The sequence below is a fragment of the Bos taurus genome, chromosome 19 (assembly GCF_002263795.3).
Source record: "Bos taurus isolate L1 Dominette 01449 registration number 42190680 breed Hereford chromosome 19, ARS-UCD2.0, whole genome shotgun sequence".
Lineage (NCBI taxonomy): Eukaryota > Metazoa > Chordata > Mammalia > Artiodactyla > Bovidae > Bos > Bos taurus.
The window spans coordinates 9272282-9296907 of record NC_037346.1 but is presented as its reverse complement, the minus strand read 5'-3'; the positions used below and the strand labels follow the sequence as shown (position 1 = coordinate 9296907).

Genomic DNA, 24626 nt, shown 5'->3' with positions numbered 1-24626 from the left:
GGCTCTGATTTCCATAGGTAGGGTGATTCCTGAGGGGCTGCACCCTATCCTTTCCCATGCCAGGGCAAGCTGAAAATGGGCTTCGGGGACAGGCCCAATCTGGAGCTGCTGAGGGCCATGGGGGAGCTGCAGCAGCGCTGTGCCATCCTTAAGGAGGAGAACCAGATGCTGGTGAGGCTTGGAAACCAAGTCCTGGGTCCTGGGGGGGAGGCAGACTCAGACACCCCGGCTCTCTGCTTCAGCATCCTTCTCATCCCATGAACATCCCTCCAAGTGGGAGTTACATGGAGCTGACATCACCCCAAGACCCAGAGAGGGTGAACCCCTACCTAGAGTTGCCAAGGAGCCCCACTGTGAGCCCAAGAGTCCAGCCCAAGGCCCAGGCTGTTACGATTGGGTCTGGGGCAGGGGCCGGGCTTCTCCCCACATGCCCCAATTCTGGCTGACCCCTTGTCAGAGGAAGAGCAGCTTCCCAGAGACGGAGGAGAAGGTGCGGAGGCTGAAGCGGAAGAATGCCGAGCTGGCGGTCATTGCCAAGCGCCTGGAGGAGAGGGCCCGAAAGCTGCAGGAGACTAACCTAAGGGTGGTGAGGATTGGAGGCCACTGGATGGAGGCTGGGCGACCAGGGCAGAGGGGTGCCAGGGCAGTGGGGCTTGGGCATTGTGGACTCTTAGTACCCAGGGACGCAGGAACCCAGCGGCTGAGGTGTAGGAAGGGCCAATGCCAGCCAGGCTAGGGGGCTGGGGGCTTCTGGAACCACAGGAGGGAGAGAAGGGCTGGGTGGGGGGGTGGGGTGGGGTCCCGGGCAGGGAGAGCAGAATTCTGGATTGCCAGTGCTGGCACTCATCTCTGGGTGCAGAGCTGGTTGGGGCAGGGACAAGACCCATCACACTGGCAGCCCTCAATTAGCAGCATCCTTTGGGCCTAAGCTAGGAGGTGGAGTTAACCCTTTCACTCCCTCTTGAGGATTGCAGGGAAGGGGTCAAGCGAGGCTGAGGGTAGATCCGGACTCAGGGTGGAAGCAGGTGAAGGCCACATTTCAAAGGTGTTCATCCTAACCCTTCCTTTGGGAGGAGCTGAGAAGTGGGAGAAGTGCCCCAGCCCTCAGATGACCAGTGGCCTTACCCCTCCCCCGGCCAGGTGAGTGCTCCCATGCCCAGTCCAGGGGCCAGCTTGGAGTTGTGCCGGAAGACCCTGGCGCGCCAACGAGCCCGGGACCTCAGTGAGACAGCCAGCGCCCTGTTGGCCAAGGACAAGCAGATTGCTGCCTTGCAGCGGGAGTGCAGGGAGCTGCAGGCCAGGCTCACCCTGGCAGGCAAGGTGCGAGGAGGCCCTGGTCACCCCTTCCGGCTCAGCCCTACCTAGGGTCGCCGGCCTGGCGGTGTGGGATGCAGACTGAGATGTTAATGAGATGCAAATGAAGCGAGCAGGTGGAGGCTGCTGGGAGTAGGTTCCCCTGGCAACGGCCCAGGTGGGAGCGGGGACCCGGCGCCTGAACCGAAGGGGGTGGAGCCGTGAGTCCCAGACCTGGCAATTTCTGGGCTCCAGGTTTCAGGCTGCAAGCCAGTGGGCTTGGCTGTATGAACTCAAGCATAACCTCACACTGGGTGCAGAGATGTTCGCAAGGCATTGAGCACAGTGCCGAGGACACCGCGAGTGTCCAGTAAACGAGCTCCCGGGAGTGTTTGCACACGGGCGAGCGGAAGCATGGGGCTGTGTAGGCATGCATCTGCGACCGGGCATAGATGCATGGGGAGGGTGCGCACCTGCCCGCGCCCGAGGGCCCCTGCAGTCCGGCGGAGGGCGGGCTCAGCTGGGGACGGCGCGGGTCGGGTCGGGGTTAGGCCCGACTCGGCTCCCGGTCCCCCGACTCCAGGAGGGCCCCCAGTGGCTCCACGTGCGGGACTTCGACCGGCTGCTGCGCGAGTCCCAGCGGGAGGTGCTGCGGCTGCAGAGGCAGATCGCTCTGCGCAACCAGAGGGAGCCGCCCTCGCCGCCCCGGCCCCCGGGCCCCTCTGTCCCGGCCAGAGCAGGGGCGCCCGCCCCGGGGGCCCCGGGAGAGGTGAGCGCCGACGCCAGGGCAGGTGTGTAGGTCTGCGGAGAATGGGGTGGGAGCGGCTCCGGGATCTCCCTCCTCCCCGTACACCGCGCTCAGAGCCCCGACGAGGAGGTGGAGGCGCGCGCACGGCCCGGGCCGGGTCCTCGGCCCGGCCTCCCAGGGCTCGTACCTGAGCCGCGCGCGCCCCCGGGGGCTCGGGCCCCCCTCTCCGCAGGCCTGAGGCCCGCGGCCCGCCCCGCCGCCCCTGCCGCGCCGCCAGTGGTACGGCCCGGCCGCAAATCCCCGGTTGCCCTGGCAGCCGCCCGGGGCCCAGCCCGCGCCGCTGCCTCCCGCCGCAGCAGCAGCGCGGGGACGCCCCCATCAGCGCCTGCCCGGTCCGTCAGACCCGGCTCGGCTCCCCGGGGGCGGCGCGGTGTCCTCCCCGGCTCCAGGTACGGGCGACCCTCACTGGGCGTCGGGCTTAGGCGGCCCCTGGCCCGAAAGCTGGGGACCCCGCTCCGGACCTCCATAACTTAGAGTTCTGGCTCCTCTCCATCCTCTGTCCTGGGCGGCACCTGGGTCCCCCCTCCTTCCGGGAAGAGGATAGGGAGAAGGGATTTGGCCCCTCTGCCTGGTCCAGGGAGGGAGCATTACTCATCAAGACCTGTCCTCCAGAGTTTGCACGGATGGATAACCGGGGCGTGCCCGTAGGGTGGGCTTGGGGAAGCTGGGAGGAGGGTCTGAACAGGTCTGTAGGCCCTAGGCCAAGACTATGGATCCATGACCCCTAGCTCTGGGGACACCACCTCCCTGGGGGCCCAGGCAGCCTCCTAGTTCTCTGCCAGTCGCTGAAGGACACCCAGGACAGTTATTGAGTGCAGAGCAGGGCTGCAAGCTAAAAAGGGAAAGCTTTGGCCTGGATAGAGGACCCATCTCCCAGGGCAATCATGGGTCTCTGGATCTCAAAGCACTCAGGATCAACTGGAGATGGGGGAGAGGGGGCACACAGCACCCCTTCCCCTTCCTGAGCAGGGATCTCTTTGCTGACTGTGAGGTCGGGTGGGAACCCCCTTCGGACAGGCTGGGCCAGGGGCAGGCTGCCCTGAGGCCTTGCCCTCAGGTGCCAGCCCACTGCCCCTGGCCATTTTCAGGCCACACCCCAGGAGGATGTGGAAAACCCTGCTGTGGTCCTAGGGGAGCCAGAGAAACAGCAGAGGGTGCAGCAACTGGTAAGACCCGGGTTAAGGCGCTGGAGGAGACCCTTTATGGGTGGATCTGCCTTCCTGTGTGAGGAGCTCCTTTCTGATCCCGCAGGAATCAGAGCTCAGCAAGAAGAGGAAGAAATGCGAGAGTCTGGAGCAGGAAGCCCGGAAAAAGCAGAGGCGATGTGAGGAGCTGGTGAGCTCTGTGGGGCCTTGGAAGGCCGGCTCCTTGGGTCCATCAGGCCCACCAGGTGGAGGGCTCCCCCAGAACGCCAGTTTCTTCTCTCCTGCCCCGAAAGCACACTTTCCCTCCTGCTTGGTGGGGCTTCCCTTTCCTGGCTGATGCAGGAAGGGGCCGACAGGGTCCCACGTGTGCCTGTGTGGGGAGAGGAGGAGGTGGGCGCTGGGAGCCTCCCTGGAGCTCCCCTCTGGTCTCACAGGAACTGCAGCTCAAGGCAGCCCAGAACGAGAATGCCCGCCTCGTGGAGGAGAACTCTCGGCTCAGTGGGAGAGCCACGGAGAAGGAGAAGGTAGAGGCTCTGCCCAGGTCCTGCCAGGGCCCCGTCCCCGGGCAAGGCACTGCCTCTGCCAGCTCCCCAGTTGGGGAGAGCACGGAGCATCCTGTGGCCCCTGGGAGCGAGGGTGCTGGGGGGGTGAGGCTCACGCTCTCAGCTCCCTGCACTCCCCCCTGTCCAGGTGGAGTGGGAGAATGCAGAGCTGAGGGGCCAGCTCCTGGGGGTGACACAGGAGAGGGACTCGGCCCTTCTCAAGAGCCAAGGCCTGCAGAGCAAGCTGGAGAGCTTGGAGCAGGTGCTGAAGGTGAGGACACCGGGCGGCACGGGGCGAAAGTGGGCTGGCGAAGCACGTGCCCTGCGAGGGGCGCGGGGGTGTAGGCTGAGTCCGGGCGCCCGCGGCCCTTTCCTTCTCTAGCCGCAGTTTCCTTTTTAACAGAGTGTCTGGAACACATGGTGTCTGAGGCGCCCTCATCTTAGATCTTCCGTAGAGACAGTAGAGCAGGGCTCGGGCCTTGACGCAGGCTCTTGCGTTTCAGCACATGCGGGAGGTGACCCAGCGGCGGCAGCAGCTGGAGGTGGAACATGAGCAGGCTCGGCTCAGCCTGCAGGAGAAGCGGGAGGAGGTCCGGAGGCTGCAGCAGGTGGGGGCGGCGTCCGGGGAGGGGTGGGTGGAAAGGGGGGGGCTGCCAGACCCCAGCTGTAGATTCTGGACCCTCATCCAATGTGGGCATTTATAGAGAACCCCTGGTGATTCAGACGGTCAAGAATCCACCTGCAATGCAGAGACCCAGATTCCATCCCTGGGTGGGGAAGATACCCTGGAGGAGGGTATGGCAACCCTCTCCGGTATCCTTGCCTGGAGAATCCCATGGGCAGAAGAGCCTAGGGGGCTACAGTCGGTGGAATCACAGAGTCGGACTCGACTGGGCAACTAACACTTATCTAACCAACACACTGTGTGCCAGGCACTGTGCCAGGCCCTGGAGGGACTGTGAGGGGCAAAGGCCAGGTCCCTGACCGAGCAGCACATAAACAGATTCATGCGTGAGCTGATCGCAGGCATTGACAAGTACAGTGGGGAAAGTTACCAGGGTGATGTAACACAGGGTGGTGGGGATGGGGTGAGGGGCCTCTTCAGCGAGCTTGGCAAGGAAGGCCTTTAATACTTCGAGGGTCACAGGGAGTCAGCTGATGAGCATTCTGAAGAGGGGGCACACTCATGCCGAGGCCCTGTGGTAGGGAGAAGCTTGAGGGGTACAGACCAGTGTGGCTAGCCTGTGGTAGGATGGACGGGATGGCAGGAAGGCAAGAGCCAGATAGCATCAGACCTTCAAAGTCAGGGGAGAAGTTTGGGTATTCTGCTGTCTGAGTCGTTTGAAGCCGTCCAAAGGTCCCGAGCAGGGGAGTGGCATGGTCTGATTCGTCATTTAGAGAGTCGCTTCGGCAGCACTCCAGACGATGGACAGGGGCGTGGGCAAAGAAGCAAAGCATTCAGGTGTCGGGTGGCCACAGGGGTCCAGGTGGGAGATGATGTCTGCCTGGGTGAGAGTATAATCCATGGCAGGGAACAAGTGGGCAGATCCGAAGTACATTGTGAACAGAGAATCGACAGGACTCACTGTGGGCTTCCTACTGAGTGCCCCACGCCTTCACCCAAGTGCTGACTACATGGATGGTTGGGCCTTTCACCCGCCAGGAGTGAGGGATGACGGGCAGCAGGTTTGCGAGGTCGGGCATCCTGAGTTCTGAGTTCCATTTCGGCCAAGTTTGGGCTGTGTGTTAACCACTTGAGTGGAGAGCCCCATAGACAGCTGGACTTGTGAGTCTTGGGTCCTGGGGAGGTCGTTCTTGGGGACAGGTTTTGGAGTATTCAGTGCATCTGGTCCTGCGACTAGATGGGAGTCTAGAGAGAGTGACTGCGGGCCCAGCACTGTGCCCTGTGGGGCCCTCACACACGCAAGGGGAAAAAGATGAGCAGGCAGAGGGCATCGAGAGAGACAGGAGGAGAAAAAAACCCCAAGGGGGAGGGTCTGGGAAGCAGGAAGCAGTCCCAAGCCCCTCTTCTCGGCCCCTTCGCCTTCGAACTCGAGGTGCGGTTCAGAATGGGAGCCGGAGGGAGGCACCCACAGCCGCTTCCCAGCCCCCTTCCCTCTCCTCTCTCCTCCTTCATCCTGCCTGCCCTCCTCCCTTGATCCCACCCCAGTCCTCACCCCTCTCCTCCAGCATTTGCCTCCTCCCACCTGTAGGCCCAGGCGGAAGCCCAGAGGGAGCATGAAGGCGCTGTGCAGCTGCTGGAGGTAGGGTCCCTGGAGGTGGCCGCCGTGCTTCCAGCCGGGGGGAAGTCTGGGGCAGTTCAGAGAGTGCTGCAGGGGGTTCCCGGGGTGTGGGTGGGGATGTGGGCTTGCAGGAAGAGCCCCTAAATGCTCTGGGGGCTGGGGCGATCCCCTCCACCTTTGGCCCTGAAATATCTTTCCAGTTAGCACTTGCTTAGTCAGTCCAGGGAGCTGACTGAGCTGTGTCCACTTGGGCCCCTCTCTCCCTCTCTGGGTAATGCCCCCTGGGTAAGAGTTCTAACCTCTCCTCTGGGCTTTCTTTTCCCGCCACAGTCTACCCTGGATTCCATGCAGGTACAGCCTCCTGATCCCCCACCTCCCTGGGGAGCAGGGGCGGGGGGCTCTCCTCAACACCCCTGCAGGCTGGCTGAGCTGAGTCTCCTCCCTCAGGCCTAAGCGGTTCCAGCCCTCCTGTCCGACGACAGGGGTGTGACCCGTCACAGGCTGAGACTCTGTAGATGGGCTGGGATTCTCACTGCCCTGGCCCCAGACCTGCCACTGTGCCTGGCACATACAGGCCCTGCCCATCTCTGAGACCAGGAGGAGGTTCCAAAGCCAGCCAATTAGACCCACGAGCCCCTTGATGGGGACTCTCCTGATCTTTGAGAAAAACTCCTGGGATTTGGCTCACTCCTGTCCCAACGATGTCCCGAGCTCTGGGGTCTCTGGGGACATTTCTGTGGGCAGGGATGTGGGTCACTGGCTGTGGGAGGGTGATGAGCCATGGAGCGGAGAGAACCCCTGAAGTGATACGGTGGTGGTGATGGGGTGGGGTGACCCCTTTTGGCCCAGAAAGTGCTACCGCCTGGGGCATGAAGCTGAGCTGGAGAGGGGGTTGGGAGTGACGGTGTCTCGACCCTCAGCCACCCTATGTTGGGGCAGCCGGGCGGCCAGGCTGAGGGTTCGTGCCCGGCCCTCGGGCCTGGGCGAGTGTGATCTGAAGCGGGCCGGCCCAGACAGCTCCGCGGCCCGGCGGCTCACCCTGCCTCTCGGCCCAGGTCCGGGTCCGGGAGCTGGAGGAGCAGTGTCGCAGCCAGACTGAGCGCTTCAGCCTGCTGGCGCGGGAGCTCCAGGCCTTCCGCCTGCACCCTGGCCCCCTGGACCTGCTCACCTCCGCCCTGGGCTGCGGTGCCCCGGGGGACAGCCCGCCACACCCCTGTTGCTGCTCCACCCCGCAGCCCTGCCGCGGATCCGGCCCCAAAGGTGAGGTAGACCCCCAGCGCCGTCAGCCTGGTGCTTTTGTCCCGAGCGGAGTTCAGGGTCAGAGAAGGCTAGCAGCTCACCCAAAGTCACACAGCAAGTTAGAGCCCGTTCTAGCTTGACCCAGGCTCTGGGTGGGGGAAGGTGGGGAGGGAAACAGCTGAGCCCACTGGAGAATCTCAGGTAGCTGCTCCTCCCCCTCCTCTGTGGTCCTGGCTGGGAGGTGGGCACCAGGAGTCAGTGGCAGGCAGTGTGGGCTGGCGAAGAGCCAGCTGGGCATCGGTCAGATCAGGTGGTTCCGGCTCCACTCACTCAGGGAGTGATGCTGCTAAAGCTGTGGGCCGTGTGTCCTAGGCTCTGAGACAGGGGCGTCCACTACACCTCATCGAGTTGCTCTGAGGATGCTGTGATATAATACATGTAAGTCACCTCCATCTCCACTCAGTAAGCTCCCCCAGGATTTCCCTTCTCGTAAGGGAACTTGGCCACGGAGGGCCTGATCGCTAGCTCCAAGAGGACACGTGGTCACTGGTCACTCCTTGGGACACCGACCCCCAAGGCCACGTGTCATCTTTCCCGTAGACCTCGACCTCCCACCAGCCTCCCCGGGACGCTGCACCCCGAAGTCTTCCGAGACTGCCTCTGCCACCCTTGCTGGGGTCTCCCGAAGGACGCCAGCCAAGAGGGCAGAGTCTCTGTCCAACTCCTCTCGCTCTGAGTCTATCCACAACAGCCCCAAGTCCTGCCCGACCCCCGAGGTCAGTGCTGGGGAGGGGCATGGGCTCCAGCTCTGCCTTGGTGGGGGCGGGTGGAGGGAGGGGGTGGCCCAGGAGCTGGGGGGCTGCTGGCCCGTGTCGGGGGTCTAGCCAGGCCCCGGAGGAGAGGGTCCCGTGGATTCCTCCTGGCAGGCGGGGAGCTCCGATGGGGCCTGCCCTGCCTGCCGGTCCTGCCTGCTGTTCCTACTCAGGGGCTGCCCAGCCCGCCCCTCTGGGGCCCAGCGAGGCCCAAGAGTCTTGGGCTGCAGGGAGGGAGACCCTTTGGGGCCAGGACCCACATCATGAGGTTGGTGGCGAGTGTGTCCATGGCAGAAGCCGGTGGCGCTGTGAGGAGGGGCACCGGTTCTGGGATTGAGGTCCCAGCTGTGTCTCAGGCAGGTCGCTGACCCTCTCTGGGCTTGGGTTTCGCTGTCATCTGAGTTTTGAACTAACAAACCTGCCCGGTGAGGTTGTGGGGAGGATGACGGGAAAACAAAACAAGGACGGAACCTCCCGCCATGTGGGGCACGCAGTAGATGCTTAACATATGGCAGCTGGTATTACTGCCAAGTTCTTTGGTATCACTCACAACCGCAGCCCTCTCTCTCTCTCCCTCCCAAACCCGAGAAAGTGCGAGGGGCGGGGGTGGGGGGGTGTGGTGCAGGATGGGGATGTCTGGAGCAGCCCTGCAGCCTTGGGTGTGGGAAGCGGTGGAGCCCAGCTGCGGCCTCTACCGTCCCCTTGTGGGCATGAGTGGAGGTGCTGGCTTTGGGTGCCCCCGCTTATCCTGGCAGTACCTCTGTCCCAGGGACTTCTCAGCCCCTTCTGCCCCTTTGCTTCCAGCTAGAGTGCTTTATTGCAGTTTTTTAACCTTAAAGACACAGACTGTCATTGGGTGCCCCCTTGCCCCTCGCCACCAGAGTGGCTGCCCCCTCTGCGCTGGGCACGGTGGTCTCATTTACTGAGCTGGTGCAGCAGAGGCCGGGGCTCAGGGAGGGGTCACTGTTGACCCCTGTCCCTTGACCCAGGACCTCTGGGCTCCACCAGGCCCCGAGGGCTGATGTTCTGGTTTAGAAAGCGTTGGCGGAACTCACCGCTGCTGGCCTCGTCCAGCATCTGCTCTGTTTCTCGTCTCAGGACAGCGGGGCCTCCCCTGACGAGTTTGCGGTCGGCCCCAGAGTCCTGGAGAGGACTGGCCCTTTTCTGCTTGCCCCTAGGTGGACACAGCCAGTGAGGTGGAGGAACTGGAGGCAGACAGCGTCTCGCTGCTCCCGGCAGTGGCAGAGGGTGGCCGGGGCGGAGCCAGGGTTCAGGTCTTCCTAGCTCGCTACAGGTGGGCCCTGACCTCTGTGCCCCGGCCCTCCGGTATTTGGGGTGTGTGGGGGGAACGAGACGGAGGGGGCGTGGTGGGGGTCACGGCGGGAGAAGTCATCTTCGCCTCCTTGGGCTGGGGTGGGTACAGCGGGCGCTCCCTGTGGTTAACGGTGGACAACAAAGTGTCCCCAAGGCCAAGTGACGGTGGGGAGGAGACAGGATGTTGGTCACCATCCCCCTCCTCCTCCGGGCCTCCCCGCAGCTACAACCCCTTCGAGGGCCCCAACGAGAACCCAGAGGCTGAGCTGCCGCTGACCGCCGGCGAGTACATCTACATCTACGGCAGCATGGACGAGGATGGCTTCTTTGAAGGTAGGAGGTAGCGGGGACCGTCACATCCATACGTTTACTTTGAAGCTCCTCTTCCCAAAGCCCTCCACCCATATGCACCCTTTGAGCCCACCATCACTTTTCAGACTCGGGGGAAAGGCATAGAGAGACCCGATGGCCTGTGGGGAAAGGGTTCTGCGGGCAGCTGGTCTGACTCCACGTCTGTCCCGTGCAGGACAGGACAGGGCCCAGCACAGTCCAGAGGGCGGACAGAGCGTCACAGGGAATTTCAGCTACATTCGCTTTTCTGTTGGCAGACAGGGCATTGCAGCGCTGAGCACTAGTGACCTCGAGGTTGGGCACGTGGTGTATAGATCTGATGCTGAACCCAGTGAGTGTGGGGAGGAGGCGTCGGGGTCCAGGGCCTGGGAGAGGATGTCAGCAAGTGGTCAGCAGTTGCCAGGGCCCAGGCAGGGCTGCGCTCCAGGGTGGTTCTACAGTGCCCAGGGCAGTTCTGTGGTGCCCGTGGGGTGATCAGGTCACTGAGGCAGACACCGCGTTAGTGACTGGGCAATAGGGCAGGGTCTGGCAGACTCTGCAGGGTGCCCTGGCTGGGCACCAGGCTGCGTCCTTTCACAGCATGGAGGGCAGTGTGGTATGGAGACTAGCATGAGGGGTGGACAGGGCAGGGCGAGAGCTGCAGTGGTGTGTGCAGATTCAGCAAAGTGCTCGGGTCTGGGTCTGTATCACCCAAAGCTTTGGTTTGTGGGGCCTGCTCAGTCTCTCCTCCTGGGGCCCCATGCCTGTTATCTGAGCAGGTGCTGGGAATGATGGAAAACAACTAAACTCTCTCTAGGGATGGACGATGGAGAGAAGTAAATAGCTCCCAGAAAAATGGCTTTTTTAATAAGAAAAAAAAAATCTAAACACCAACTTTGTCCAATCCCACGGACAGAGGGGCATGGCAGGCTACAGTCCATGGGGTCGTAAGAGTCGAACACGACTTAGTGACTAAACCACCACCATCAGCACCAGCAACAACATAAATATTAACTAACCCCAAGTTACTAGAATTTGAACTATGCGATCTAGGATGGCTGGAAAGGCATGCAGGCAAGTGGGTGTCAGATACCCTATTCCTCTTCTTAACTTTGGTTGCTTCATCAGTATCTGATCCCACAGCTGTGCCGCTCTCAGCGACAGGGGCTTCCAGACCGTGAGCCTGACTGTGGCCCCGGCTCCCGCACCAGCCTTGCAGGGCAGCGGACCTGCTTAGTGTGATGTTTCCTCCCATTAGCATCACACCCCGCAGTGTTAGTGCCTGGATGAATTTCTTAGTGCTGCCGTAAAAAGTTTCCACCAACTCGGTGGTGGCTTAAAGCAACAGAAATGTGTCCTTTCACAGCGTCAGAGGCCAGAAGCCTGAAAGCAAGGTGTTGGCAGGGCCACTGTGCCTCTGGAGGCCCTAGAGGAGATTCTGCTCCTTGTTCCGTGCAGTTTCTGGTGGGGTCCAGTTGTTCCTTGCTTGCGGCTGCATCACTCCAGTCCCTGCACCTGCAGTCACGTCGCCTCCTCCTCTTCTCTCAGTGCCTCTCCTGTGTGTCCTCTTATGAGGACACTTGTCATTGAGTTTAGGGCCCACCCAGATAATCCAGGACAGTCTTTATCTCAAGCTCCTTAAAATTGCGTCTGGGAAGACACTTTTGCTGTATTTACAGGGTTCAGGGTTTAGGATGTGGACGTATTTTGGGAAGGCCACCTTTCAACCCACTACTTACACTGTTACCTAACTTATTGAAAGTCTCTTGTTTCTCTTCATTTTCTTACTCCCCCCACCCCCAACTCCTAGCCTAAGTAGAGAGAGATGATGTTGGGGAAGCTTCCACGTTCTCCTGCTGCTCAGGACCGCCTACACCCACCCATGGCCCTAAACCTGGCCCTTGTTCCCTTTTCTTCCCAAGAAGGCCCAGCAGCCGCCAGCTCCTCTGTGCCCTGGGACTCTTTTTCCTTTTCCCAAATTAGCTGTGATATGATAGGCCGTTTGTCCAGGTTCTTTGATCCTTGACATCCCACAAACAATCTAAGAAATGTTTTATAATGTTCTATTACCAAGTGTTCAGGGGAGCTGGTCCATTTCCTGCAAGCGCTGTCAGAACTGACTGACAGGCACCTCCCTGGTGGTCCAGTGGTTAAGAATCTGCCTTGCAGTGCAGCGGATGTGGGTTTGATCCCTGGGTGGGGAACTAAAATCCCACATGCTTCGGATCAGCTAAGCCTGCACACTATAGCTAGGGAGTCTGTGTGACACAAATCCCTACCCTGCCTGCTTTAACTAAGACCGATGCAGACAAATAAATGTTAAAAGAAGAAGTGACTGCTGGTCACGCTCCTAGACCCAGGCCTGTGGATCTCAGTGCCTTCTAGAACCCACAGGGGGCTCTTTCCTCTGGCATGTATGTCTTTTGTCTCTAAAGATTCCTGCCTTTCTTCTAGCCAGACGGGACCTCACTCTCCCTTTGAGGATGTCTGCTTTCCACACAGGAAGGCTGAGGGGTGCCCTTGCCCTCACTCCTCAGACCCATGTAATATGACAGGTTTCAAACAGACAGAAAAGTTAAATCGTAAAATGAATATCTAGGTACTCACCTCCTGGATTCAACAATTATTAATATTTGGTCATAATTGCCTTTTCCCCACCTGGGTTAAAAATAGGATTGAAAAGCAAGTTGTTGACAGATGATATTTTATTTATTTTTAATTGAATGGATTAATTTTGGCTGCACTGGGTCTCTGTTGCAGTGCATGGGCTTTCTCAAGTTGAGGCGAGAGGGTAGCGCTTGTCTTGTTGCAGAGCGCAGGCTCTAGGCATTTGGGCTTCAGTAGCTGTGCTGCACGGGATTGGTTGTTCCGAGGCAGGTGGAATCTTTCTGGCCCAGGGATCGGACCCGTGTTCCCTGCGTTGGCAGGCAGACTCTTAACCACTGTGCTCCCAGGGAACTCCGACACACGATATCTCACCTAGATACACCTGCATGTGCCTCTCCGTAGAACCTGGACATCCTTCATCCCTGCAGCATCGCCTGGGAGCTTGTTCAAAGTGCAGAATCTCAGCCCTGTTCAGGCCCAGCTGAGTCACAATCTGTATTTTAACAAATCTCCAGGTGATTCATCTGCCCGTTAAAAATTAAGACGTCTGTCCTGTAGAACTACAGTACTGTTATCACACCAGTGAAAATTAACAATAATTTCCCAGTCCACATCTTGACTGCTCTTTTAAAAGTGCCAGCAGGTGAATCACATGCTTCGGATCACTCACCAAGCCTTGCTACAATGCATTGATCGGGCTGTGTTTTTCTCTGTCTCCTCTCTTGTCTTCCTCTCCCCAGGGGAGCTCATGGATGGCCGGCGGGGCCTGGTCCCTTCCAATTTTGTTGAGCGCGTGTCCGACGACGACCTGCTGGCCTCCCTGCCTCCGGAGCTGGCTGACTTGTCCCACAGCTCAGGCCCCGAGCTCAGTTTTCTGAGCGGTGGCGGAGGCGGCAGCAGTAGTGGGGGCCAGAGCAGCGGGGGACGCAGCCAGCCCCGACCAGAGGACGAGGCGGCCGGGGAGGTGCCCAGCCCGAGCCCCCCGCCAGAGGGCCTGGGGGAGCCCCCTGCCGTGCCTTACCCCCGCCGCCTGGCCGTCCTGAAGCAGCTGGCCCACAGCGTGGTGCTGGCCTGGGAGCCGCCTCCTGAGCGTGTGGAGCTGTGTGGCTACCATGTCTGTGTGAATGGGGAGCTGCGGCAGGCCCTGGGGTCCGGGGCGCCCCCCACGGCTGTGCTGGAGAACTTGGACCTGCAGGCGGGGCCCCTGCGGGTCTCTGTGCAGGCCCTGACCAGCCGGGGTGGCTCCGACCCTCTGCGCTGCTGCTTGCTGCTGGGGGCCCGGGCCCGCGTGGCTCCTAGCCAGCTGCGGGTCCATCGGCTGACCGCCACATCTGCCGAGATCGCCTGGGTGCCCAGCAACAGCAGCTTGGCCCACGCCGTCTACCTCAACGGGGAAGAATGTCTCCCTGCCCGCCCCAGCACCTACTGGGCCACCTTCTGCCACCTGCGGCCTGGTACCCTCTATCAGGCCCGAGTGGAGGCTCAGCTCCCTCCTCGAGGGTCCTGGGAACCAGGCGGGGAGAGGCCAGAGCCACGGGCTGCCACCCTGCAGTTCACCACGCTGCCAGCAGGTAGGCGGGCACAGGCGCCAGGTGTGTGTAAGCCCTGGGGAGGTCAGGCCCGGGAGGGTAGCCCCAGGGGCACACTGGCTGCTACTTGCATCTTTAGGGAAGTGGCAGAGCGGGCTGTCCTCTCTGGCGGGAGTGCTCCAATCCTGGGTCTTGTGCCCCCTCCCCTAGGCCCACCTGACGCCCCCCTGGATGTGCAGGTTGAGCCAGGGCCCTCCCCTGGGATCCTGATCATCAGCTGGCTCCCAGTGACGATTGATGCGGCCGGCACCTCCAACGGTGTCCGGGTCACAGGCTATGCCGTTTATGCTGATGGGCAGAAGGTACAGCCCGGGGGTGCCCACCTGTACCCTGGGAGCAGGGCGTGGGTCTCTGCCTTCTCCCATACCCTGGGAGTGGGGTATGGGTCTCTGCCCTCTCCCGTACCCTGGGAGCGGGGCATGGGTCTCTTTCCTTTCCACACTGAGAGGCCTTGTCTCCCTGGCCTGGCGTGGAGCTGCCCGCCCCAGGCATCTGGGCACTGGGTAGCAGACTGGTTAAGAGCCTGGGCTTTGGTTGCCCACGGACTAGGACTCTAGCCCTGAGACCCCGTGGCCAGGAGGCTCAGATGAGACCAGGCACCCGAGGATGCAGCTCTCGGCACAGTGCCAGCAGCCAGTGGGGGCGTCACTGCAGCCCCCCTTTCCCTTGCTCTGTCCCTACCCCCCCCCGCAGATCATGGAGGTGGCCTCGCCCACGGCGGGCAGCGTGCTGGTGGAGCTGGCGCAGCTGCAGCTGCTGCAGGCATGCCGTGCAGTGGCTGTGCGCACCATGTCGCCCCACGGCGAGTCGGCGGACTCCCTCCCAGCTCCCGTCCCCCCCGCCCTGCCTGAGGCCTCCTGGCCGGCCAGGGTCCCCTGTGCCTGCCCACGACCGGGCCCAGAGGCCAGACCGCCCCTTGCTCCAGCCTCCCCGGGGCTGGGGGATCCCAGCTCTCATCTCCGGTACCCCAACCCCCGTGGAGCTCAAGAGCCCCCGGGCGCCCCTCCAGCCAGCCCTCCCAGAGAAATGGCAGGAGGATCCTCAGAGGAGCCCCCAGCGCCTGTCTCGCAGGTACCCGGCCAGGGAGGAGGGCGGCTGGCGGAGGCTGGGAGGAGGGTCTGGGCTCGGAGTGGGGGACCCTTCCTCAATGCCTGCCGTTCCAGGAGCAGGCTGGGGCGGCTGTGCTGGGTGCCTCTGGGGATGGGAAGGCCAGTGAGCCCGTCTTGGGAGAGTGCGTTCCTGGCCCTGCCACCTCCTCCGTGGCCAAGGAGGACACTGAGCAGACCGCGGGAGAGGCCTGCCTGGCACCCGGCACCACCCAGGGAGCGTTGGCCCAGAGGCTGCCCTGTGCCCAGGCCTGCCGTGGAGGAGACGCAGGGTCCGGGCTGAGGCCCAGGGCTGAGGTACGGAGCAGGGGCACCCCGGGCCACCACAAGGAGTTGAGGGCCTCCTCCCTGCCTCTGCCAGCCCAGAGCTGGTTGCCCACTCTGCCCGTTCTCCACCCCACTCTCGCTCTGCTCTGCGCTGTGTGTCTGGCTGTTTGTGTTTGCCGCTTTGTCTTCCAGGTTTCTTTTCCCACCCCGCACAGTGCCTGTGCCCCAATTTGGGGGCATGCCCCTCTCTCCTTCTGCAGGGGGACCCCCCATTCATCCTGGCTGGGGCTGACCCTGTTGGAAGGTCCCCATGTGCCCTTGCTCACCTCCCCGCTGTCCTCCCACGTCTGGCCTCTTGCAGGAGGATGCAGCTGAGCTGGGGGTCCGTCCGGGGAACTCCCTTGTGGACCAGGGCCGCAACTCGGATCTGTCAGACATCCAAGAAGAGGAGGAGGAGGAGGAAGAAGAGCTGGGTGTCATCACCCGCTCCTTCCCGAAGCAGGTGGCTGGCCACAGCATCGGGGGGCAGGGGGCCAAGGTATCGGGGTGAGGAGGGGCTGGGGGGCCCCTCAGGTTCCCGTGGCCTCCGCCCCCAGAGTCAGCAGCTGCTTCGGTGTGCCAGCAGCATTCTTGGTGTGCGGCCTGGGCCCTCTGCCGGGCGGCAGCTAGGAAGTAGCTCAGGCCCAGCCTCGACCCTCCTGAAAAGGAAGGGGGGACCGAGGCGCCCCGTTCTGTAACTTCTCCCACTCAAGCCCGCTTGATGCAGCGCCCTCTGAGACCCTCGCGGTGCTGGGAGCTTCCGAGGAGGGGCTGGGAGGCCCCCCATCATCTCAGGCCTGGCCTGCTCCCTACACTCAGCCCCTCTGCGCACCCAGTTCTTGGGCGGGCTCCTTAGTGCTCCCCGTGGCCCTGCCCTGGACACGCTGTGTGACTCTGGGCCAGACTCTCTCTGGTCTTGCTTCTTGGAGGGAGGCGACTGGGGTTGGGGGGCCGGGCTTTGGGTTACCTGAAACCCCTGCCCTCCTTTGAGGGCAAAGGTCACAGCTCTGTCCTTTCCCCACGGACCTCTCTTCCCTGCGCCCGCCCCCGGACCCCCAGCCCCAGCCCCAGCCCGACCCCTTCTGTGAGACCGACAGCGACGAGGAGATCTTGGAACAGATCCTGGAGCCGCCCCTCCAGCACTTCCGCAGCAAGAAGCTGTTTAGCATCCCCGAGGAAGAGGAGGAGGAGGAGGAGGCGGAGGAGGAGGAGGAGGAGGAGGAGGAGGCCGAGGCCGGAGAGGCCGTGAAGGAGGAGAAAGGGCCAGGAGCAGGGTCTGCGTCCAGAGACCCCGGCCCGCCTGCACCCCTGCCTCCGGGTCTGGGCTGCGACGGCGCGCGGCCCCGCGGACCTGGCCTCTGCGCTTCGTCCCCCCAACCCTGTAGGGCTGGGGACCGCCCAGAGGACCCGCTGGGACTGGTCGGTGGCAGCAGCTGGAGGAAAGGAAGTGGCTCCCCCGAAAAGCCCCCTGGCCGCAGGCGGTCCCCGGATCTCCGGGAACACTGCAGCCGGCTTCTCAGCAACGGCGGCGGCGGGTCCCAGGCCCCCGGCCGAGCACCGGGCCCTGCACGCGAGAGGGGCGGCCCCGCTGCGGCCGAGGGCCCCAGGGCTCCGCCAGACGCCGGCGGGAGGGCGCGGCCCGCCCCCTCGAGGAAGTGCCCCCGGGGACGGGCCCCGGAACCGGAACCGGGCCTGGCCAGCTGCCTCTCCCCCAAGTGCTTGGAAATCAGCATCGAATATGACTCTGAGGATGAGCAAGAGACGGGCGGCGGGGACATGAGCATCGCCAACTCCGGCTGCCTCGGAGATGGGGAGGCCTGGGGTGCAGCCCCCGTGGGAAGGCCCAGGGCACCTCCGAAGGCCGGTTCAGGCCCCCACCCCTATCCGTACTCCCCGGCCTGGGAGAAAGGGGAGCCGGAACGGAGAGGCCGCAGTGCGACCGGCAGAGCCAAGGAGCCGCCCCCCCGGGTCCGTGCCTTCTCCCTGCCTGGGCAGCCCCCTGCCTACCGCCGCCTGGTGGCCCTGCTTGCTGCCCACCGGCCGCTCCCATTCCACGCTGCCGCCTCCATCAGCAGAGGTGGGGTGGGGCCTCGGGGCTCCCTCACCTGCCTCCTCCCACCCACATTCCACTGCTTTGCTGCTTCTGCCGATCGATCGGAACTGGGATGCGCCGATGTTCTGTGGCCATAAGTCGCCCATTGCTGCCAGCAGGCCCCCTGCCTTTGGGGCACGTGACCCTTTCCTCCGCTTAGCTAGTGACAGCTTCAGGACCCAGCCTGCGATGTCCAGCATCGCCCAACCCTGACACCGAGAAGAGGCCCTCCTCTCACACGCTCCTCGGCCAGCTCTCAGATCTAAACCTTAGTCCCTCTACTGCACTCATCTGCTAAGGTGGTCGGAGCCGGGGCCTCCCCTCCTGCCCTTCCTCCACCCGTGGGGGTGTCCGATGGCTCCAGTGAGCTTGGGCCCGGCTCCAGGAGAGGAATGTGTCCCTGCTCTGCTGTGCCGCTTCCGCCGACGGGGCAGAGCTGGGGGGAGCGCTCCTGGGGCCCTGCCCCTAATGAGGCGCCCATCAGAGGGGTGGTGCATCACTCCTGCTGTCTGTTGCCCTCTCTTTGCAGGCAGCAGAGTCTGGGGAGCCCAGAGGGCTGGAAAGCCCAGGGCAGAGCGGCTCCCAGCGGAGAAGGGGCTGGGCCCCCAGGCCAGGCTCCACAGAGCTGGGTGAGCCTCTGCGGGGGCTGGGCCAGGCCAAGGGGTCCTCTCCCGCTTCCTTGGCCAGAGTTGATTGTTGTTTCTCCCGCGCAGCTCCCCCGAGGAGCCCTCCAGAAGCATCCCTGGCCCTCCGGGACCTCCCTGTCAGGGTCTTTGTGGCTCTGTTTGACTACGACCCCGTGTCAATGTCACCCAACCCTGATGCTGGGGAAGAGGAGCTCCCGTTCCGGGAGGGCCAGATCCTGAAGGTGACTGACTTGCTGTCTGGTCCTGCTTCCTCCCTCCTTTCCTGCCTTGTCCTGGAGGGATCATAGCCACACCCGGGTGGGAACGCAGCTTCTAGAGCCAGGTGATGTGGAGTGGGGTCGCGACAGTGCCACTTCGAGCTGTGAAACCCGAAGCAGATTCTTTCCTTTGGGCCTCATGGGTAAAGTGAGGATCACGTGAGTGTCTGCCTCACAGGCTTGTTTGAGGATTAGAGGATTCAGTACCCACAGGGCGCTGAAACTGCCTGGCACGTGGCACAGCGTGATACTGCTGCTGTTAGCATGACGACCTCTACTGAGCCTCCAAGGATTTCCTGAAGGCTTTGGGCTAAAACTCTGAGGTCAGGGAGATCCAGTCTGGGGTGGACTGGGGGAATGAATGTGAGGATCGTGAGTGATGATCATACGGATAGAGCTGTTTTCTGTCATCCCTCTGATCCTTCTTCTTGGCTATTTCCCCCTATTTCCGGTTCCATGAAAGGTAGAGCATTCTTCTGCAGTCCCGGGTTGGGGGGCGCTGTGGGCTCGGGGTGCAGGGAGCATGCAGAACTGGCCTGCTGACACAGCTGGTCTCTTCTGCTTCCAGGTGTTTGGAGACAAAGATGCAGATGGCTTCTACCAGGGTGAGGGTGGGGGCCGGTGGGGCTACATCCCCTGCAACATGGTGGCTGAGGTGGCCGTGGACAGCCCTGCGGGGACACAGCAGCTGCTCCAGCGGGGCCATCTGTCCCCAGAGGTTCTCGCCGAGGGCTCAGGTATGACTAGCTCTGGCCCCTCGCCCACTGTCCCCCACCCCAGTTCCGACTCAACACCCCCTAACCCCAAGTAATTGGGACGTCAGGAGCATCCAGGGTATCTGGTTGATCCAGAGACTGGCAGAGTCACTGGGGCCCTCAGAGACTTGGGCCCGCGTGGCCGCAGTAGTGAGCTTGCCACGCGGCACGGGGGCCGCTGCAGGGGGACTGGCCATGTATTTTGGATCCTGGAGGTCAGGGATGGGAAGGGAAGAGTGGTCTTAGAGGCTTGAGCGCAGGAACCCCAGCACAGCCCCAAGAGGAGACCAGAGTCACTGTCCATCTCGCTCCCTCACCTCAGTTTCCCTCTAACGTCTGCTTACCTGTCTGGATCAGGGAACGGCCTCTTCGTCTACTCTGCAGCCCATACTGCCGGGCCTCCCCCCAAGCCCCGCCGCTCCAAGAAAGGTGGGTGTGATACTCTTCTTCTTCAGGGCCCCTGAGGATGAGGAGGGAGGCAGCGGGGGCACTGCCTGGCTCTCGGGAAACACATGCGAGGTCTGTCTTGAGCAGGTGGAGGGAACCAGCCCCACCTTCACCCACAGCCATGCGTCCCATAGGGAGCTTCATTCTAATGGGGACGGGCAGTGTTTTACCAGAACCTCTGTTCTAGAAAGCGTCCTTGTCTTTATGTCTCCTGCATTGGCAAGCGGGCTCTTAACCCCTAGCACTGCCTGGGAAGCCCCATTCCAGAAAGTACCTGGCTATACGTTCTGTGCAACCTGGAGCAAGTCACCGACCCTGTCTGGCCCTTAGTTCACTGTGAAGACCACAGGGCGGGTCTGCTCTCGGGCTGATGGTCCTTCTCCTGCATCTCTCCCTGTGTGAGGCTGAGCATCCTGCCTGCCCAGTACCAGCCCCCCGCCTTCTCCTGCCCCCCAAGGGGAGGGACAGAGGGGCAGGGCTCACAGGCCCCTTCTCTCCGCAGCTGAGTGGGAAGGGCCCGCCCAGCCCTGTGCAGGTGAGGGGCTTCCCTGCGCCTCCAGCCTCCCCTGGAGCCACAGCTGCTGTGGAGGTGGTGACTCGGGTCGGCAGGTCTCCAGCGCCGAGGACAGGAGAGGGGTGGGAGTGCCTAGAAAGAGTCCCGAGTCGTCTTCTCCTCCCCCTCCAGGGCCCCCTGCGCTGGCCTCTTCTGCTGGCCTGAAAGCTCCCCATTCCATGGTGGCCGCGTTTGACTACAACCCCCGGGAGAGCTCTCCCAACGTGGATGTGGAGGTGAGCCCCTTCAGAGCCCAGCCAAGGCGAGGTGGTGACCGCGCCTGCCCCGGCCTGACTCCTGCCTCGTGGTCTCTCCGTAGGCAGAGCTGCCCTTCCGGGCAGGGGATGTCATCACTGTGTTCGGGGCCATGGACGATGACGGTTTCTACTATGTGAGGATGTGGTGGGGGGTGTGCCCAAGGGGGCTCTCCTGGAGCCATGGTGGGGAGCCAGGTTCCTGATGGAAGCCCAGAGGGACAGGCCAGTCGCCTCCCACGATGGGAACGTCAACCCCAGGCCGTCCCCCCCGGGGCTTCAGGGTCCAGGGGGTGCTGTTGAGGCCCTTCCTGGTCTTGTCTCACCCGCATCTCCTCCCCAGGGGGAGCTGAATGGACAGCGGGGCCTGGTTCCATCCAACTTCCTGGAGGGCCCTGGGCCTGAGGCAGGCGGCTCAGACAGGGAGCCTGGGGCAGCCCCATCCGAGGGCCAGGTCAGTGAGGACCTGGGCTCCAGGCTCAGCAGTTGGGTCTCTATGCTGCGTCGTGGGAGGGGTGCAGCTGCGTGCAGCGGTCCAGGTGCCCATGGTGCCCAGGAGGGGGTTGTGCCCACGGCCAGAGGGAACCAGCCAGGGTGACTCTCCCTGCCCCCCTCCCCCTAGCGTGTGCCCCTTTGCACAGTGGGGCAAGGCTGAGACCTTGATCCCCATCTCATCTGACCCGGCTGTCCACACCCCTGGCCAGAGCAGGGGAGGGCCCCTGGAAAAGGGACCTCAAGCTTCCCACACCTCTCGCCATCACAGCCCCCATCACAGGGACCCTCCCTGATCCCCTGCTGCAGCTCCCCGGCTCCCAGGAGCTTTTTAAAGCCAGATGCCCAGCAAGGCTCCAATTCCTGGGTGGGTGGAGTACACTTACAGGCTCCCAGGGCACGAAGAGGATGAGGGGGCCGGGCCCCCACCAGAAAGCCCTGGGCCTCCATCTGCGCTAGTTCCAGAGTCAGGGGCTGTGCAAGCAGGACCTAGTGACCTGGGTGACCTGGAGACTGGGTGGAGAGCTCGTGGTCTGCCGGTAACCCGTCTCCTGTCTTTGTTCCCTGTTCTTCAGAGAACGAGGAGGAGAAGAGTCCAGTGCTAGATGGAGATAGATATATGTAGAGAGAGCGACATGTAAGTGGGGACTGACCCCCTGGGTCCACGTCACCCTGTTCCTCATCGCACACGATCAGATAGTGCTCCTTGTCTCAGACACGGGCTTGTCCACCTTCTTCTAGGAACAGGGGAGGGAGCTCTTGCCGTGAGCCCGCTTGGGCACTCGGATCCTGCCCCTCCCCTTACCTTATTCAGGGCAGTGCCAGCTGCCTTAGGAGCACATGTCATCCTAGTGTGTACTGTCCCACGTTAGCTGACTCTCCGTATTCTATAGCACATGCGGCTCATAGAATTTTGTGTGACATCCACATTGTGGCTCATCAGTGTATTATGATACTATATGACTATGGTATTATAATATTGTGATTATTATTGGTGACAGAAGAGTGATCCTAACGCCACCAGTAATAATAGTCTCCATCTCCCCACCCTTGTCCTCTGTGTCATGACCTCTTAGGGGCATCAGAGGCATGATTTTATGTCCAACTTTCCATTTTCTTGCTGGGGGCGGGTATAAAAGAGGAGGTTTAAACAGTCGGAGTCCATGGATAACCTCAAACCATTCATTTCTGGGGCCCCTCCGTGTGTCTCCCCAGCAAGCCTTCCCTCCCGGGAGCCCTGGGCGGGAGTGGTAAGGGTCTCTGATCTTCTCCCCACCCTGGCCAGCCATCAGCCCTGGCTAGTTGGAAAGAGATTCTTTGACCTCTGGGTGCTACCTTCCTCCAAGGGATCTTCCCGACTCCAGGGGTTGAACTCACGTCTCTTATATCTCCTGCGTTGGCAGGCGGATTCTTTACCACTTGCGCCACCTGGGAAGCCCCCTCTGGGTGCCAGCAGACCTCTTTGCGGGCAGCTCTGCCAGATCACCAGGGTCTTAGGTGGAGGCGGGCCCCAGGCTGGGCACCCAGCACCTGGGCTCTGTGATTGGTTGTGCTGGTAGACTGCCAGGCCCTGGTGGGAAGGGAGTAGGGGGCGGGGGTGGAGAACACATAGGCTGGTAGGACCTGACGGGGCTGTACCAGGCACAGGAGGTCACAGAGGGGACGTTGGAATTCAGCGGGTGGGGGGACACTTCCTCGTGGCTCTCTCGTTTGTCCAGTCCCAGTTTTTAGGCCACTTACAGCATAGTCTGGGTAGGCGGGTGGCAGAGGGAGCCACTCATGGTGGCTCATAGAACGAGGAGATTCTGCAGAGGGGGCATGCTAAGGGCAGGGAGGGGCGGGCGGGGAGCAGCTCTCTCTGGAGAGAGCTCGTGGTGAGTGTGAGTGCCTCTGGCCCTGCCTCCCTGCAGCCCTCTCCGGGGCCATTCAAGGAAAAGTCTCCACCTTCCCCCCGTGGAGTGGGCACTCCTCCCCTCCCTGAAGGCCCTCAGACACCATGTGGGCCTGCTCCTTGTCTGTGCGGTGGTGCAGGAGCCACCTTCCCTGGAGTGTCTGGCTCCTTCCAGCATTCCTGTCCTTGCTCTCCCTTTGGCTGGGAGGGGATGATGGGGTGGGGGGGAGTGTTGGAGCACCCATTCCAAGGGTCAAGTCCAAGGGCTCTTGAACTCCATCAGCCCAGCATCCTGCAGAGAGACCCAGAGGAGGGAAGGGATTCGCCCCCGTCCAAGAGAACTGAAGCAGAACTGAGCCTCCTTGTCTATCCCTTCTGACTGCCTGCTCTGTGCTCCCCCATCTTCATGCCCACTTGGTGCTCTGCATGGGGTGGCGGCTGGACCATGGGTTCTGGTTCACGCCTGTGCTTCTGTGATGACCTGGGGCCTGCGGGCTCCTGAGGTCGTGGGGTAAAGGAGGCAGGGTGGGGTGGGGGTCAGTCCTTGACCTTGCCCTTTTCTCTCACTTTCTAGGACTGGGTTAGCTCAACCCAGGGGCCCCCAGCGCCCCCAGGCTGGCCCTGTGCTCCTGGCCCTCGCCACTTCCCCAAGGTTGAACCGGAGTTGCCACAGGGCCCAAGCAGGAAGGTGTGGGTTCTCCTCTCCAAGGGGAAGCAGCTCCTCAGGAAACTGGGCTCGGGGAAGAAGGAGTGATGCTGTGGCCCAACCGAGGCCCCAGCTGCGCGGGGAAGACCCTGGACTCTGGTTCTCCCCAGTTAGCGCCGTGGCGCTGGGACAGGACGCAGACTCAGTGAAGGTCAGAGCTAGAGGAGGGGCTGGTCCTCTGGATGGGCATCGTCTTCTTACAGGCGGGGACCCTGAGCCCCGGCGCGGGAGTGAGTCCAGGGGCTGAGCACCTGGTGCCTGAGCTGGCCGGGGACACGGACTTGTCACTCCTGGTTCACCCGTCTGCGCCTGCTGTCCACCGCGCTATGCCAGTCCCCTCTCGGCCTCCACATGCTTGGCTCTGGGAGATCCTGTTCCCTCCGACGGCGCTGGCCGTCCTCTTCATGTCTTCCCTTCCTGAAGGAAAGTTTGCACTGGATTCTGCCGAGCCCCCCACTCCGGGGGTGGAGCTGTGTATATAGATGTACATACTCAGTGCCTCAGCCCAGCTTCCTCCCTCTTGCTTCCACCGCACAGGCCCGGGAAGGAGAACGGCCAAGCCAAAGCGGGCCTGACCCCGCCCCACAGCGCCCCTCCGCACCCCACTGCGAGACCTGAGACCCTAGACCCTGGGCCAGTGGGCAGAAAGCAGGAGTTGGGTTTGCCTTATTTTGCTCATCGGATTCAACTTCTCTTTTGCATCGTTTTCCTCTGGCCCCTGTTGGAGTCTGGGGGCTGGGGGAGAGGACAGATTTATGCAACTATTTTCATACATTCCCTGTTCAGAGTGGGGTGGGGGTTTGTCCCCCTCCTCCCCTTTGCCTCACTCTCTGGCTGGGTGAGTGTCTCTGCATGTTTCCATTGCTGTGGTGGGAGACTGTTTGAACTCCCACCCCCACCTTGGTCTCCAGGGGTGTGGAATGGTGGGGGCATTTGTTTAAAAAGACATTTTATTATAATAAAGTCTATTTTCACAAAACCCATGCTGGGCTCTACCTGGGATGAAGGACCCCTGAGGGGTGGGTCATGGTGGGCTTTGGACTCCACTTTAGAATCCAGAAGTTAACATCTGAGGGTGACCAGGGGTAAAACTAATGAGCACCAAGAAGACCAAGCAGCTCTGGAATTGTTTTCTCAAGAAGGTTTGGGGCTTCTTGACTTCCTGATCACCGGGTCAGGTGTTGAGAGTTGGGTCAGG

General features: G+C 62.0%; 1 protein-coding gene and 1 long non-coding RNA gene across 6 annotated transcripts in view; one reads left to right on the top strand and one right to left on the bottom strand.

Annotated features, from left to right (window-relative positions):
- The window catches only part of TSPOAP1 (TSPO associated protein 1), a 29926-nt gene extending 5519 nt beyond the window's left edge, over positions 1-24407 (top strand). The window contains exons 2-30 of one of the 5 annotated variants that reach the window (XM_059878388.1): positions 64-171; positions 458-586; positions 1141-1320; positions 1877-2062; positions 3190-3267; positions 3353-3436; positions 3681-3770; positions 3937-4059; positions 4292-4396; positions 6002-6052; positions 6362-6382; positions 7087-7291; positions 7871-8046; positions 9261-9376; positions 9620-9729; positions 13074-13904; positions 14073-14224; positions 14616-14993; positions 15086-15325; positions 15657-15797; positions 16394-17302; positions 17956-18055; positions 18140-18294; positions 18899-19067; positions 19443-19514; positions 20218-20321; positions 20405-20476; positions 20683-20793; positions 23297-24407. In XM_059878388.1, coding sequence (XP_059734371.1) covers positions 64-171; positions 458-586; positions 1141-1320; positions 1877-2062; positions 3190-3267; positions 3353-3436; positions 3681-3770; positions 3937-4059; positions 4292-4396; positions 6002-6052; positions 6362-6382; positions 7087-7291; positions 7871-8046; positions 9261-9376; positions 9620-9729; positions 13074-13904; positions 14073-14224; positions 14616-14993; positions 15086-15325; positions 15657-15797; positions 16394-17302; positions 17956-18055; positions 18140-18294; positions 18899-19067; positions 19443-19514; positions 20218-20321; positions 20405-20476; positions 20683-20793; positions 23297-23476 — 5376 coding nt within the window. In that variant the 3' untranslated portion in view covers positions 23477-24407. Of the gene's footprint in view, positions 1-63; positions 172-457; positions 587-1140; positions 1321-1876; positions 2063-3189; positions 3268-3352; positions 3437-3680; positions 3771-3936; positions 4060-4291; positions 4397-6001; positions 6053-6361; positions 6383-7086; positions 7292-7870; positions 8047-9260; positions 9377-9619; positions 9730-13073; positions 14225-14615; positions 14994-15085; positions 15326-15656; positions 15798-16393; positions 17303-17955; positions 18056-18139; positions 18295-18898; positions 19068-19442; positions 19515-20217; positions 20322-20404; positions 20477-20682; positions 20794-21406; positions 21469-23296 lie in introns of those variants that run through there. The other 4 variants (XM_059878387.1, XM_059878386.1, XM_059878389.1 and 1 more) reach the window with 4 other exon arrangements.
- Positions 12414-13094, bottom strand: LOC132342999 (uncharacterized). Its single transcript, XR_009491634.1, has 2 exons — positions 13004-13094; positions 12414-12826 (listed from the first exon to the last, which is right to left on the bottom strand). It is a non-coding gene; the product is annotated as an uncharacterized lncRNA (long non-coding RNA).
- Positions 24408-24626: the final 219 nt, after the last annotated feature.